At 38.6% G+C, this 17,643-nt stretch overlaps 1 protein-coding gene across 1 annotated transcript in view; it reads right to left on the minus strand.

Annotated features, from left to right (window-relative positions):
- The window catches only part of LOC107186128 (discoidin domain-containing receptor 2-like), a 167,697-nt gene that overhangs the window by 11,153 nt on the left and 138,901 nt on the right, over nucleotides 1-17,643 (minus strand). Inside the window, exons 12-13 of the mRNA XM_015573939.1 lie at nucleotides 11,515-11,715; nucleotides 8,931-9,023 (exon numbers count right to left, since the gene is read on the minus strand). Coding sequence (XP_015429425.1) covers nucleotides 8,931-9,023; nucleotides 11,515-11,715 — 294 coding nt within the window. The remainder of the gene's footprint in view (nucleotides 1-8,930; nucleotides 9,024-11,514; nucleotides 11,716-17,643) is intronic.

Consider the following 17,643-nt stretch of genomic DNA (forward strand, 5'->3'; position numbering starts at 1 on the left):
GGGGGGGGGTTAAGGGGCAGGAAAAGCCATTCTCTCCATTTGTAATCGAAGTCGGAACAAAGGTGGCCCGGTGTACTTGGGGGGTTGGAGTGCCCACATCGAGTCTTCGTCGTTCTCCACGGTCGAGCTACACGGTCTTGTGGTGTGTGCGACCACTGTCACTGTTTCTGGTAACACCACACCATTCCATTACTACAGCGACCACTAGTATCACCGCTATCGCGTCGACCACACCGAACCATCAGCATCCACCTCTGTCGGTCGTTCCCAACTACGTCTTCCTCTCTACTCTTAAGTGTTTCACCCATACGCGCGCGACCACCATCTATCGTTTCTTTCTTCAATCGGGCCAATTGAATTGCATGACCGTTTGATCAGCAATCGATTCTTTTCTTCTTTCCCACCTGGTCCGGTCTCTGAGAATGACTTTATATGGTGTGCACTCGCGAATAAAATAAGGTGCCCGGAGAAATTGGTTGGTGGGTGTTACCGATGAAAGGGCCACGGTCGCGGACCGCCGCGCTACTATCGACGCCGTTGACGCGTACGTGGCTTTTCGCCGATTCGAATTGCTTCTTTTCCCCTTTGAGCGGGACAGATTCTTCGACGGTATCCTCGAATAGCGATCCTATTGTCTGTGTACACAAACGCACGAAGTACTTGTGACGATTTGTTCTTTCGTATTTTAGGAACTGGGGGATGCACTGTGGGGCGATTAAATTATTAGAGGCAGTTGCATAAATTTTACGATTTTAACTGAATTTCTTATAATGACGTAAGCTAAGTTTGATTTTTCTTGTATATTCTTTAGCGTATGTATGTATCTTTATTGTTTCCCCTCAGGGTTATAAGACCTCTGTTACCTTTCTTAAATTTCAAATTTATTCTATATGTATCTATGACTTCCGAATAAATAAGGGCAATATTAATAAAAGGAAGAATTATTTATTTGGAGAGGAGGAGTACTTATCTTAATACGTCTTTTCTACTCTACAGTCGTATCACGACTCTACTCTGTCTCTGTTTTGACGTTGTTACCAAAACGACGTCGTTAACCTGAAGTCTCTCACTTTAACATTATACAATACGTGCTACCTATCGGGTAACATGTAACAATATGTACAAAAATATACAATATTTTCATCACGCTTTCTTCTAGAGAGAGAGAGAGAGAACCTCTGCCACACTTCCACCATTTTTCTTACGTTCTATCCTTATTCTATCTCACCATATAACTTCGTTTACTTAATCTATCTTAATCTAACTTAATCTAACTCGTGCTTCTTTTTTTCCTTCATTATCCATTCATCTTTTCACTCCCTTCCTTGGATTATTACAAAATTAACAAAATATTTTCATGAAATCAATTGTATTAAATATAAATGTTTCCGTTATCTAAACGCGTTTTACGGATTCATAGTATATTTTTTTGGTTCTGGGATGTATTATTCTTTTTATTTTGTAGCTTTGTTTACACGATGTCCTTTAAGATTTTCAATAAGATACGTGGCGAAATCTCAACAAATCGTCACCACATAATTTCAATAATTGTTATTACTATTTTATAAGTGTTAATAATTTACACTTTCAGTTCAATTATACTAATTGTTAATTAAATTATATTTAAAAATGTTAATACATTTATTTGAATGATTATGTAATTTACTGTATATAAAAATAATGTAAGGGCACAGTAACCAGGAAGTGGGGGAGGCGGCACAGTAACTGACACACTTACTTACCCTATTATGTAGTTGAAAAATGTTTCAATCGAACAGCGGGCAGCAGAATAATCTAAGCTGATCACGTTTTGTGGTTCACCCTTATAATCGAGATTGTTCTGTACTCTCACTCGGTCATTATTTATTTCATTAAACGTTGTATATACTTGGCGCAATAATTTTCATCCTTAGGCACGCACGATGAACGAAACTAATGACGGTAAGCGGTCACACGTGCACACAACGGGTATATTCGTGTTCCTCATCCGACGGCCGCAGTCACGAAGAATTTACGCGCCCGCGGTGAAATTCTCGGTGAGTCATATGTTTCACGGAGAATTGTCAGTTCGTCACGTCGACATTTATCATCGGGCCGGTGGGCGGGTTTACCGAGGGCATTACATTTTGATTAAATTCCGAGTCCACCGGTTGAAATTCTGGTGCCTTTGCAAATGGATTCAACGCCGTCCGCGGCGCGGTTCTCCGGTTACAACGGATCCGTTCGATTCGCCGCGGCCGAACGAACTACGCCGGTGAAAGCCGGTTAAATATTTTCGCGGCCTCCCCCTAATGACACCCTCCCGAAATTCACGAAAATCGAACCCGGCCGGCCGTTCGCGTCACTATTTCGGCCTGGCGAGGCCGCGTACCGCTTTACGCGGGCACAGGAATGGCACACATTTCAAACCGTTTGATGGACGAAGCTCTTTTTTATTTAATAGTCGTGATACGAACATGGTGAATATTTGTCATGGTTGTGATAAATATAGACTGCTGTAGAAACAAAACTGATGGGTTGGAATTATCTCACAAAAATATGGTCTGGCTGGAAAATTTGTAGAGTTGCGTTTTATTAGAGTGATAATTGTAGATTAGAGACAACAGTTTCAGACGTCGTCGTGTACGTTTCTGACTGCTATACATTACACTGGGTAACAAAAACTTTTGTTCATGTTGTCAGGGATTTAAGATCGGTTTTGGAGTATTTGAGGAACCTGATGTCGCATTACATCTTTGTTTTAGCCAAATTGGCTGCGATTTTTAAAATAATCGAAACTGTTGAAATTAAACGTTTGTGTGAATTTGAAGTATTTACTATTTTTGCTTTTTTCTAACCTATCCTCTTATCAAAGTCTATATTATATATTATAAATATTGTATATTGTAAAAAATTTAATAATTGTATATTATAAGAATTGTTCGACAGCTTGATAATTTTTTGCAAAATAAAGATCACCAAATTATGGGATCCATACTACGCTAGCTAATTATTTGTCGTTTTGAGAATTAGTAGGTTTCTACACAACTTAACCCAATTCTAGCCAATAACATACCAGAAACTTACAAAACAAAAGAAACTTCAAACAATCAATGACAATTCCCCGACAATTAAACAAACTACCTATTACCGTAAGTTGCGTAAAAACTGAACATCCATTCGAATCTTAAACACATTTCCTGAAATATCATTTATCCACAAACAATTCTGCCCAAAACGCAAGCAAGGAAACGCGAGCCGTTCATGAAATTTGGAACAATCACTTTCCTCATGCCAGTTAGTACAGAACAGTGCCATTGAATGGTAATCGAATGAAACAGACAGCCGCCCAGGGAGAGAGATTTAATCTTACTACGAGTGTTCCTCGTAAAAGGTAATAATAAGTCAGGTGGTCCCATACTTTTGGCTACAGCGGCGTGCATCCCCGTTACAATCGTCGACTTAAATCGTTCTACGGGGCATTTCCAGGCACGTGCACCGCCCGTAATAATACCATCGCCGGGGACGTGCAGGAAGCGCATCCCAGCCTTCTATTAAGATTTACGAGCGGTCGTTTGAGAGACACTGGTCAACCGGAAACTAGGTTCCGCGTGTTGTAAGAGCGGCCGCGGTTACGCGTGAATATGCATGTAGATGGGCATATGCACATATACCACGGAGCGTTTATACTTTACCCATCGATTCGACGGGGATAGCCATTGCATTTCAATAACAGGGACGTGAATGGGTTTCGTTCCATAGACCGGTTATAAGCTTTTGTCTGGGAAAATCAAAGGTCCCTGGATTCTGAATATTGCACACGCCTTACTTGGACGACGCTGGAGATCATCGGTTCCGCTAGACGATATGTATTGGGTTAAGCTAATCTTCCGACGTTTTCTATCTTTTTGAATATACACTCGATAAGGTGAATATCCCTATTTCTAATCACATCCCGATTTCTACTGAGTAGGTACACCCACGAGCAAACTCGGCTACCGCTGGGGGAAACAATAAAGTAGGAAAAGGGTCTCCTACCATTTGGTAAATTTATTCGAGGTAGTGAAATAAATGTTAAATCGAATATTAATTTGGCATACATTTCAGTAATTCCAAATAACAAGTGGAGGCCTTTCTCTTACGCCACTTTCTCCCCTAGTGGAAGCCGAGTTTACTCGTGAGTGTACGTATATTTTTGATTTAATGTAAAAAGTTAAACGATAAATTAGTTATACAAAATGTTATTTCAATTAGTTCAGTATTTTCGCAGAACATACTACAGCCCGCAGTTCAATAGATGGCAGCATTTTAATAGAAATGAATTTAATAAGTGTGCCCGTCGCAAAGAAACTTCATCTGAGCGGTTCCGTTGCGATCGTGGGTTATACGTGGATACTGCGTTTTTACTAAAAATAACTTATGGAATCTATAATATTGTTCACCAAAGTTTGGTTTTGACACTTCCATTTTCGCTGAGCAGAAATAGAGATGTTTTATACTTCCTATTAAATCAACTATTATTAAGTTAACATGTTTTTAAAAATACTTTTATTTACATTTAGTTATAAAGCGAGGTTTACATTTTATATCTAATAAGTTTTTTTTGTCGATTATTGCATAAATAAATAATAAAAATCAATTTCTGTGATAGCAGAACTCTTACATGATTAGAAATAGAGACATTGACCTTATTCACTGTAAGGAACTTTTGGAAAAATTTCTTCTAATAAATTAGAGAATATTCAGTAATTTATATTCGTTGGTAATTGAATACATTCCGTATGGTACAGTGAATCTTCGATGAGTGTTGGAACATTCCTCGGCACTGGAGATATGTATTTCATAAACTAATGGCTATATGCGGCTGAAACAAATATCATTGGCTTCAGAATTCCAAGCTTTTACACTATGGCAGACCTCATTAAAAAGTCAGCGTCACACCTGGGGACCTGTTCTTGTCAGTACTGAGGCTCCTTCGAACATTCATCGAGGAATTACTGCACTCTGTTCATCAACCTTCTGATGCGCTAAGAAACAAGTGAAGAGTTTTTGTAGAAAACACTCTAAGTGCCGAAATTGAAAAAATTTGTTTATCGTAAAATATTCTTTGTGAGAATGGGAATATTATAGTCTACCGTGTAAGTGCAATATTTTTTTGTAAATAGTTATCAATACAGTGCTAAAAGTAGCATCACTGGTACGTTCAACGTTGCACCTGTAGAGAATATTGTAAGTGCCAATTCAAGTGTTATATTTTTGGTTTTCTACACAATTAATCTCGGAACAAACAGGATTGGCACTTATAGTGTTTACAAATTTAAACGAATAGTACATTGTGATTTCTCTACAATTAAGAGGTCGCACATACAGGGTTTTCTACAAACACAGTTCACTTTTTTATGAATTTGGACTACCTTAATGCAAGAAATAAAAAACTTTGTGATGCATTTGGGTTATTACATTCTTAGTCACATTTAGCAATAAGAAGAAATCAAATTTTGTAAATAACTTAAAGTCAGGTAACTTTTTTCTTCCTCCTGAAAAATTTAATTTTTAGAACGTACTGTGTTTTCTACAAATACTTTTCAAATGTATTATTAACCATTTCTTTTGCCTTTTTACATACATTTGCTGCAATGTTCAGTCACAGGATTATCATTGCCATAAATTAAATAATTATTTAGTAACAATTGAGCAACACTCCCGGAACAAGTTATGATTCAGTCGGATCGATCATAAGAAGAGCAGCAAACCATCCGTTATTGCGGGCTGTAATTGTAAACCAAACAAATACAGCAAATGTTCCGAAAAAAATTGACCATTGTCAATATTAGAACGTTTCGTAGGAGATTGGGAATTTTTCGTATTACAAAAATTCTCTTTCCGAGCCGGTACGCGTGTACACTCCATAAAAGTTTATGGAACTCTCCTATCGAATTGGGTGTTATTCTGATAGTAACGTTGAGAAAAGATTCGGCCGGATATAATCTCGTGCGAAGTAGACGGCTGTAATTTGCAGACAGATTTTGTTTCGAAGAAGAGAATCAAAGTAATTTGCACACAGATTTTGTTTCGAAGAAGAGAACCTAAGTAATTCCCCCATAATAGATCGAGGCAAACGTTCGGTGTTGACGAACTAGCCAATAATGATTTCCGGGTTCAACGTTTAATCGTTATTTCCCGAGAAAATAAGCGGGCCGTTCTTGCTGTTTTCTGCTTGACGGATCACTAACGAATCGTTGATTTCCCATGTGGGCTTCCGGCTTCGTTTGTTTTGGGGCTTATGGAAATGAACCCTGGCAAGGGTGTAATGTAATTTCAAGTTAAGCGTGCAACAGTGGAGGTCGATACCCGGAGGTTCGTCTCGTTTTAACCCGCCGGTGGGCGCGTATGTGTACTGAGTACATGGAGGTCAGTTTTTCGCGAAGAAAACCATTTTACCATCTTGGAATCTATCTAGCACTCATATGTATTCCTCTAGTGGATATTTTTACATCATATGACACCTTGTTTAGGTTGAAATACAGTTTGGAAGTGTTTCTAAATTGAACGAAAGTGAAACCATGCTGCGCATTCTGCAGTGTGACGGAGCGGTACGGTTGTTCCTAACATTGGTTTATGGTACAGTCACGGAGCATTTACTGCTTCCCAATCTTTTTCCAGAAGCAGTTTTAACTTATTTATTAGGTATACAGGCAGTCACCGAAGCAATTGGTACAGTTACTACTGTGTATTTCGGTTTCGGGTTATTGTTCCGTCCGTTCTCCTCAATAGCGAATTATCGCAACACATAAACCTTAGTGTTTCTGAACCAATATGGAAATTGAAAATTCACATATTTCGTTGTTTTGTAAAAAATTGTTTTGTATTTGATGTAGCGACGCATCGTTACTCTCACTTCCTCTCTCTCTCTCTCTTTCTTTCTTGAGATAATATACTAACGGTACATATGAAGAGAAGATTAGGAAGGTTGCATAAAAACTAATTTTTCTAGAAAATATGAAAAATAAATTTGGGATTTTGACTATTTCGGAATTGTCATTCAACATACATAGAATTGAATTTCTAATGTACGATATTAGAGTCGAAGTCCATTATTGGGTCATTCCAGGCAAAATCAGACACTTTTTGAAGCACCATTTCGGATTTTGTTCAAATTCGTATATGTTGTAGTCTTTAGAATTATTTTTGAAAATTTTTTAAATTGTTGATTTTACAGCTGTTTGAAATTTAGGGTCAACCTTTTTTCAATACATCATAACTATTGAACTAACAAACTGATCAAAATGAGCTTTATGGGTACTTACAGTGGAGATATAAGAGTACCAAATAAAAATTATTTCAGTTAAAAAACTTGGTTAACCATTTATTTTGCAATTGTTCACTTCAATTAATTTTCATACGGCCAATTTCAAAGTGTCCATATTTGTGAAGATATGCCCATAAAGAGGACAAATAGGGCTATATTCTCATTTTAAAAAATTTTTTTAATAACTTCCCGGTATAAAAGCAGGGCATTTATACCGGGAAACTGTTAACAAAATTTTAAAAAATGAGAATTTATATATATATGGAGGGGGGCAATCAAGCGCCCAGTACTGGGGATGACGTCTGAACACTCAGTGCCGCGGAGCTTTCAAACATTCATCGATGATTTACTGTATGTTATATTTAAAGTCAACATGATGAAATAGAAATAGAAAATGAATGGGAAGTCGATGATGTAAAGTCTCATGTATCAAGAATGACAATAGCAAATTGCGTTTTCAAACAAAACTTCATCTTGCAATCTAGTTTTATTTAATACCTGATAGCATATTTCTACTTTCATGTGAACACTTGCTTCCTTTATGTGTATAATGAAGAAGCTATACAGATAACGTCAGAGAAGCTTCCCAGTTCTTACAAGGAGACACCTCCTGTTGTAAGACTGACTTTTTAATAAGGTGATAGAGCTAGATCAGCATAGTGATAGAGCTTGGAATTCTGAAGCTACTTGTTTCAGTCGCTATGACCATTTTAGTTTATAAGATATTTAATGTTAAATTCTGTTATCTTCACATCAACGTAAGATTATCTACACATATCCGCTAAAAGATAAATATAGTGTCTTCCCGAGCTATAGTGACGTTAGGTGTGACCTTCTCAATTGGTGTTCTATGCGATGCCCTTAAGGGTACAAGCCGTTAAATGTGTCCTTCGCTACTACTTTAGGGCCGTACTTATTTGGTCCCATTTACTTTCTTTTACTACACGTCTGAAATGTTTTTTGTACACTTCGAGCATGAAATATTTTTTTCTTTGCAGTATATTTAAATAGTTTTTTGTTTGTCCGTTATACGTATATCTGTACGACTACAAGCAACCATTACCCGCAAAATACGTTGGCCGTCCTTGGTCGCTAGACTTGCCACCGAAAAACTAAAAGGCGTAAAGGATCCGAACTCCTGCTGTTACTATACCTTCGACAACTGAAAGCGTTATGTAAAATAACGCGTATGTTAGAATATTTAACTTCCATTGAACTAGTCAAAACTTACTCACTGCTGAGATAAAAATTACCCAGGAACCGTTATAATTATCATTAAAAACTTGAAAGAGTACATTCCCATATACGAATTAAATGTACCACAAAACTCGCCCAAGCACTCCAGTTCACCAGGATGACCCAGTGTTCGTATAATCGTCAACGTTTCGATAGACCGGTGTACGGATAATGGAGTCTCTATAGCATTACCATCGTCCGTTACCGTATTCCCGGCGTGGCTGAGAAGTCGAAACAACGTTTATGTATCTCTCGTACGAACGACAAAACATCCACGAGTCAGGGGGAGTTGGCCGGGCTGACGTGGATAGTTAGGAGATGCTGGGGCGTTAGGACAGGTTCATCCTCGTGGGGAAAGGGAGATCCACGGCTGATACGTTCGCGTGAACTTCTGTATCGTACTCACCTAGTAGCCAGATCCCGGTGCACGAAGTTCAGATTCTCCAGGTACCGCATGCCCGACGCGATCTGAGCCGCCATGTAGATGAGACAGTTGAAACTGAAACGAGGAAACGTCGTGAGATCGCGGCCAGGGACAAAGTTGTGGTGCGAGGGGCTGCAGCTTTTAGGGGATGGGGGAGGTCGCGGAAACGACGGAACACGGAGGGTTCGGTGACTGCACGAAGACTACGTCGCTCACGATTAATAAACGCTTCAAACTCCGTACGGAGTGTTAACTTCGCGATGCTCCTGCCGCAGCGGATGAAACTAAATCCTGAGTCTAGGCGGCGGAGCTGCTGCTTCGCGGGGGAATTATTTTGAAATTTCCGCTGCCACTGATTAATTCTTGTCAAGTATTTCTGCCGAATATACAGGGTATCTCAGCTAACTTGATTACCTCGAATAATGACTTAACATTTTATGAAACTTTTGAGGAGTGGAACTGAAATCTTATAAGGTACATGGTGCTTTTGTGGGTGCAAGCATTTCAGGGACTTCAAGGTCACCTTGCTTTTTTTTAACAGAATGACCTATTTTTTGTACCATAGATCGACAGAGTATTAAATTCTGAGTAAACATGTGTTGATCTTCGTACGTCCTAAAACTAATAGTGAACGAGATATTTACAAAATAATTTTTAATACGTATGTGGAAGTTACAGTTATATAATAGGTGCTCGAACTGATGCCCCTCAACTTCAATACAGTGATTATGTTGTAAATATCTCATTAACTATTAGGTTTAGGACGGATGAAGGTCGACAAATTTTCACTCAATATTCCACAGAATTTTACTTTATCGGTCGAAGGTACAAAAAATAGATCTTCCGTAAAAAAACTCGGCTTCCGCTAGGGGAAAAAGTGACGCAGAAGATAAAGGCTCCTGCCACTTAGTAAATTTATTTCAAGTACTGAAAGAAATGTTAAACCGAATGTTAATTTGGCATAAATTTCAGTAACTCTCAAAACTAAATGGTAGGAGGCCCTTCGTCTACCTCACTTTTTTCCCTAGCGAAAGTCGAGTTTGCTCGTCGGTGTACCTTATGAGATGTGACATTTAATGCCATTTAAATTCCACTTCTCAAAATTTTCATAACGTGTACCGTTAAGTCATTATTCGAGGTGATCAAATTGTACTTTCGAGGCAAATTACATTGAAAATTCGTTCGGAACATGTACACTCTTGTCCATGAGTTATCAAACATTTGACGGGTTTGAGAAAAATGAAAATCGAAACAGAAATGCAATTACTTGAAACAATTTCAATAACTGTGTATTCTATTTACAGTTTCCATATCTCAAACGTCTTTCAGAATTGCTTGAAAAAATTGCAAAATAGTAATCACCTATCAGTTTTCAACGTTATTCATAATCGAGCCTATTTAATACAATCGAATTATTTTGGCGCTGGTTTATGAAAAACAAGGAATACGCGAAGAATTAACGAAGAATTTGTGGAAGTCATTTAGATTATAGACTAATTTGAGTGGAATCAAGGGAGAATTATTTCCAAAAAATTCAGTGTTAAAAAATACGATTCATTTGAATCACTATTCCTAATTTAAATATTTTCTAATTAAACAGATATTTAAGATTGTTCACACGCTGAATATAACTATATTTTTTTTGCAATGTGTAAAGCTAATAAGAATTCCTTTATTTCATAATTTAAGTAACTTTTTAACAGTAATTATCTTTTATTCGATGTTTAGTAGCATAAGTGTCCGGTGACTTATGGACGGGAGTGTATTCTTGAATAGAATTCAGCTAACGTGTTTGACCATTACTCACTGTTTCTACTTACTGTATCAATTTTCATGTGTAGGAGACAGAGCTTCTACCGAAACGTAAAATACCAGTATTATACCAGTATTTTTCAGTTGCACCTTCGTAACATTTATAGAAACCGAAATACGAAAATAGCGGTACATGAAAATACCGGTATACGTGTATGTACCTAAATTTACCGATAATTTTTTCGGTAATAAAATGTATCTTCAAAAATGTAATGAACAGAAAAAATTACTAGTAAGTATTGGTAAATATATCGGTATTATTATACAGCGGTATAATATCATATCGGTATTTTCGTATTTCGATTTCTATTAGGGTTTTGAAGGTGCAACCGAAAAATATCGATATAATACCAAAGGTATACCGAAACCCATATTACGGAAAACCGAAATATATACCGGTATAATACCGGTATTTTACAGGGACTTCTACCGAAACATAAAATACCGGTACTATACCGGTATATATTTCGGTTTTCGATAATATATCGCTTTCGGTATACCTTTACTGGCATAATACCGGTATCAAAGTCATACCGGTTTTAAGTCCCTGGGCATAATACCGGTATCAAATTCATACCGGTTTTAAGTCCCTACTAGGAGATCAATTTCCAAATCGACTTTTTCAAAACCAAGTCATCATACAATGTGAAAGTGTACATTATACATTTTCGAGTGATTTGTAAACGAATTTGTTTTTCCGTTTAGCAGAGATGTCCCCGCAGAGAGTGTGAGTCGTGCTTTTTTTAACGATTACCTAAGAGTTTTGACGCCGATCGGCATAGAATGGGCATCTTCGGCAGTGATATGCGTTTTAAGGAATTGGCAGAGATCTCCGTGCTCCAGGTACTCCATCACCACGCAGTATGGCTCTTCGCGGCAGCAGGCGCCCAAGACTCTAGCTATATTTCGATCCTCCAGGGCAGCCAAAATTCTGACGTCACGTTGAAAGTCCAATCTGAAAACATGCATAACGACATCAATAACTAAACACAACAATGGCTTTAACGATCATTAATTTTCTGAAAATTTTCCTTTTATCTTCTATGATTTGAAAGAAACTACGGATCGAAATTTCATCCTGTAAACTTGCGTTAACCCTTCATTGTCCGATGCAACTTTGCAGTCGGGAACTAGTTTTAGCATTATTAAGCAAGTGAGAATGCTTTTGTGCACAGTTGATCAATGTAATTTGAAAACAACATTTTTTGGCCCTAAAGTCACACCCCTATTTTGAAAGAAAAAACTAAATTTTTTAAATTGAAAAGTTAAGTTCCTTGTGGTGAACTAGTCAACAGTAAACAGTATACACGGATAAAAAAATTGTTTCAACGTTAAAAATTAATTTTGGCAGCAAAGAATTAACGTAGCTAACGAGAAATCCGTGTCTCTTGTCATTGGTTGGACTACACGGGGTCATTGTTAACCTATTACAATGTCAGAAAAGTTTACATTGAAGTGAATAGTCGATAACAGATGTTAATATACCTACTCGACGTTCTACCTCGAAGCAGGGAACACCACCACCACAGTAATTAGAACTACTTTAATAAATGCACGCAGGTACGAAGTTAGTGTTTACTGCAACTACATTCCGATTCATATTACCTCGAACGTGTGGCTTCAATAAACAAACAGTTTTCAGCAAGCAATTGTATCGTCGAATTCTCCTACCCTCTGTACAACGAAATTACAATAGTTGTGTGCACGAAATACCCACGAATTTCGGCAAATTTTCATTCCGTCGACTTTCCAACGCGGCAGAGTTGTCGAGACACGGAACACGTTGGCACGGAATCAGTTTCCGTATCGTGCGTCGTTGAGAAAACTACGTGGATTGTTAAGGAGAGGGGGTGGGGGAAAATGGACTATTGCTTTGGGACCAACGTTGTCCGTTTCGCGAAATAACCGTAAGATTTTCGCGCGAACTTCCGGGCATCCTCGTTTGCATACCGGTTGCAAAGTAAACGACTCGGAGGGCGATTCGATTAGTCGCTGGCGTACTTGTACGCGAAAGGAAACTCTGGAGCGCCGTTTTCCAAAGAGTTGTGTACACATACATACCTACGCGGGTACGTTCGCGAGCACGCGCGTTTCCACGCAACATCGTTACGTCGGGCTTACTTACGATCGACTTGGTAATGGTACTCTCGGGCCGTGATAGCTTAATGCCGCCGTTAACAAAACTACGAGACCGGTATCGATTCCCCATAAACTGCGAATTCTGGTGCGTACCATCGCCAAGGCGTCTTCGTACGTTGCGTGGGCGGGAGTAACGGCCTTCACAGGGCTTAACTGTATGCAGAGTAATATGTGTCGAGTTCGACCGCAAGGTGCTACGCACTAAATGGTACTTTTTTAATTTTTTTAATGGAACGTTCTGATTCTAAAAATTGATCGCGATAATTTCATAGAGAGATTGGTAGATTCATTTTTTAGTAGCGCTAATGAGATGCGAAATGGGCCGAATAAGGATTGGCGGACAGGATTTGAAACAATTTAGGACTGTGGCGGCACGTGAACAAACGCGCCGCCTCATAGACGACGTGCCGATCAGCGCGTTGCGACAAAACGCACTTCGGCTGCTCGGGCGAAAGTTCTCGGAACGGCGAGTTCCGTCGTCTGCTGTATACATTATCGAATAATCGAGAACGTTCTCGTTCGATGCGTCAGACGACGGCCCTCTCGAAAAGCCGTCGCGGGACAGACAAAAAGGGGCAGTCGGGCCTCGAGTGTTGCACGCGCAACAACGTTCCGAGCGATACACTACCAACGCGAAATAAACGATTTCCGACCGTCTATGTGTGGATTATTTCACCCAAACGCCGAATTTCCCCACAGGACCAAAAGATTTGTCTCGATTTCACCTAGGATCAGGAAACTTGAGTAAGGCCAACCCAAAACGGAAGGGGTTGATTGAGAGCAATTAACAACTTAGGAACCTGAATCAGATTAATGAACAACCGAGGGACTCCATAATGTAGGGTAATTTTATATACAGAGTGTCCCAAAAATGTCATCCGACCTGGAAATGGGGCACTCGGGGGGTGAATTGGAACAACTTTTTCCTTAGCAACATGTAATCTGAGGCTTCGTTACCGAGATATTAACGAAAAACCCCGACCAATCAGAGCGCGTACATGTACATATATGTGATATTGGTTGTTTTGTATTCATTGCGAACGTCGTGTCGTTTTGTGTTCATTGAAGAGTTGAGTTGTTTATAACAAGAGGTAGCTTGTTGCAGCTGTGAGAGAGACTGAGAGAGAATAATTTGGTTGTAAGTGTGAGAGAGAAGAGAATGGATTATGTCAATGCCGATCTTATCAATCCGTATTTTTAGTAGTGTTTTTCTAGCAATGGAGACGGACGGTATAAAAAACACGGACGGCATAATTTTGACGAACTATATTAATGAATTTAATTATAGTGTTTCGTATTGTATTTGTGAATTACAAAGTTAAAGTATTTAATAAATTTGCTATCCTGTTTCTGAATAATTATATTATCTCTGATCCTACAATAATTATGAGACTTTTTGGACCCGTAGGACTGCAGCTCGAAGCTCAACAGACTGAAATACCTAGGTTCAAAATCTTCTCGATTCAAGGACACAGTCTGGGAACCCCTGGACTCAGGTATCAAAGCTAGGGCCACTAGCCATGAGGACTCTTGGTTGCAACCTCTCCAAATTTGGGTCCAAGGTTCTTCAGGTTTGGATCCCTAGATCTACATGTTGTTGAGTGTGGGTTCCTCGATCATGGATTATTCTGGTTCAAGTCTCTGGGTCTTGGTTTTGGTACAATTCAACATCCTCCGTTCTGGGTTAGTCCGATTCGAAGTCCTCCGTTTTCGATTGATTTGATGTGGGTTTTTGTGTTCTAGGTTGGTTCGATTTGGGTCTTTGGGTTCTCGGTTGGTCCGATTTGGATCTCTGGGTTTTAGGTTCGTCTGATTTAGGTCTTTTTGGGTTCTAATTTCATCTAATTTGGGCCTTTGGGTTGTAGGTTGGCCCGATTTGTATACGTCGGTCTTATGGTAGCTTGAATCGAGTCCCAGATTGATCTCATTCACATTTCTCGATCTTGAGTTGCTCCAATTTGGGTCTTTTGCGTATATATTAATTTGATTCAATTCTCCAGGTTCAGAAATGGCACCGTTTAATTTTTCAATTCCTGCATTCTTCTGGTATGATCTAATAAATTGGGTTGTCATATTTTCCTATTTTAACCCTGATATGCATTGGGTTTCATTACATGCGCGTGAATTTTTTAAATTTATTTCCTAAAATTTTTCTATGGAATACCTCGTTACATTGAAATATCAACGTAATGGCAATTTTACGGTAATCGAAGGCTGTCCTAGTTGTTCAATCAATTTCATTACCACGATCTTCGTTACGTCGGACGCGGGAGGCACAATTAATATTTCTAATGAATATTCATGCCCGTAAAATAAGATGGCCGAGGAACAGAGCCTCCCTCGCGAGCGAAATGAACGCCATGTAATTCGGGTTATTTAAACATTTATCCTATTAACTGGCTTCGACGTCGATAGAAAAAATACGGTTCAGTTTCCAGAAATCCAGAAGCACCTAATTTCAAGTAAAATGTTATTCCTGAAAGTGTAATTAACCTAATGAAAAAGTACCTCCATAGTTTCTCTCCACTGACGATACGACCGTAGAATCATGAGTAGATATTATTAAATTTTAACCATTAATTAACGTTCCTCAAATTAAAAGCACTTTTAAACAGAAACAAGGGTTTTTACCTTAACAAACGAAATATGATTGAAATAACATGGAAGTTCGACTAGAACAACGATGTAAATGCAGTAGACGAAATCACATCGGTTTGGTATCCAGAAACGGAGAACTTTGCGTGGGTGTTCAAATAGAAAGTAGAGGAACTTTAGCTGGCTTGTTATTTACAATTATTCTGCACAAAGCGGAGGCAAAGTGCAGGGTCTTTTCTAAATCTACATACTGCTCCAATGATTCTAGCCGCTCATAACTGGAAGATATGTGATTGAAACGGTAAATAAGATTATAACACTGTGGATGGTGTTCCGAAAAGGTTTGACAAAATTTATATAACATATTCGGATGCAAACTAGATGAAACAATTTATGTAAACTCCAAATCATATAAATTATAAGCAACCGGTAATGCACTCGGTAAACTGTCCTTGTAACATCATGATTAATTTCTTGAATTATCCATTACGATCACAAAAATGAAAATATACAAATACACTACTCACAATAATTAGAGGACCGCTACAGTTTGGACCTCTATTACTTCACCTAATCCAAGGATACGAAACAAATACTCACAGGTCTGATAAACTGAAATCTCTTACGTACACTACTAACATTTAGTTTCGATTCTATAACAAAATTTCTAGAAATCATACGTGATATTGACAGTCACAATGGTTACAATACATGATCTTATAATTCTTTTGAACAGAGTAGACCAAACATCAGAGAAATCATGGAACACTTTTGCTCATATACCATTTATCATTGGTACCTAGACTGCAGATCTCCTGCATTGGCAATAAATATGAATGTATAAAGTGCAAGAAACCAAAAATTCCAAGGCATTACTAAAATTTGTAATCAATGAAATACTTAACCCGTAGTAGGCAAACTTCATACCAGCACCACTATAGGCAAACTGGTGCGAATCGGGATTTTAAAACTTTGATGTTTTAGAATTTAGAACATGTAGAAATAAATAGTAATATTTAACTAAAAAACATATGTTTCTGAAAATTTCCCCAGAAATCGATTGATGATACATTTCGCGGAAAGTTTAGTTTCTCATAAATGTTAACTAAAGAAGGTAAAATGTTGAAAATACCCAAACTTGTAATTTTTGCTGGTTATAATTCGCACCAGTGTGCCTACGAGAGGTTAAGTATAACTCCCATTTCCGTAAACTATTCCGAAAAAGTGTGACTTTGCATAAAGATCCCGAGTCCACTGTAAATTCTTCGAACATAACATTTTTGTAAAATACTCAACACGAACATATTTCACCTACTCACCCACTCGAATACTCTATACACAAATTAATTCTGATCTGTTTGGACACCTACTATACACCAAGCGTGTTTTCTAGTTCGTGCACGCGAAAGGTATATCACCATAGTCGTGTAAAGTCGTTAGGATCATTTCGTTTCCACGGGGGAACCGCAGACCCGGAAGTCGGTGGAATCGCGGTTCTCTGTCCTTGATCGCGTGGAGGTGGGATGCAGGAGGTTGGAAAGGGACGACGGGGGAAATGGAGCAGGGTCCGATCACGATGGGGGTGCGATAAGTCATCTTAACGACTGGAGACTTGTTGCGTGAGCAGACACTGGAGGAACCGTGGAAACGCCACGTGTCGTTTCGATTTTTATTTATGACGGTGCGTGAGCCACGCCGCGAGGAACACCGATATTTATACAAATCACGATAAAGCGTGGCGGCGGGAGCTGTATTAACAGAAACGATCGATTTATGTGATTAATCGTGCACGCGTACCCGTTTTAGATACGTGACGGTGTAGAGAGGTTTCAAAATTAAACGAGCCAACGGACGTTCGATACTTGTGGGTAAACTGGGTTGAATTCGATACGAGCGCCGCCATTTTGGTCGTATGTTCTCGGCTTTGTAGACGGCGAATAAAATGTACGGTTATTGATGCTTATACTTGTTGTATGTGGGTACTTCGTGTCACTTTATGGTATGTATTTATTTGTATTCATTAAATATTATCAATATTTATGTATTATAAGTATATATATGTATATGTATGTATTATAAATATGTATAAAAATAGTTGAATTGAAGTTAACCCTTGGTTACAGACGTAATATGGATATCGTGTATTTAG

Source organism: Dufourea novaeangliae, unplaced genomic scaffold (assembly GCF_001272555.1).
Source record: "Dufourea novaeangliae isolate 0120121106 unplaced genomic scaffold, ASM127255v1 scaffold69, whole genome shotgun sequence".
NCBI lineage: Eukaryota > Metazoa > Arthropoda > Insecta > Hymenoptera > Halictidae > Dufourea > Dufourea novaeangliae.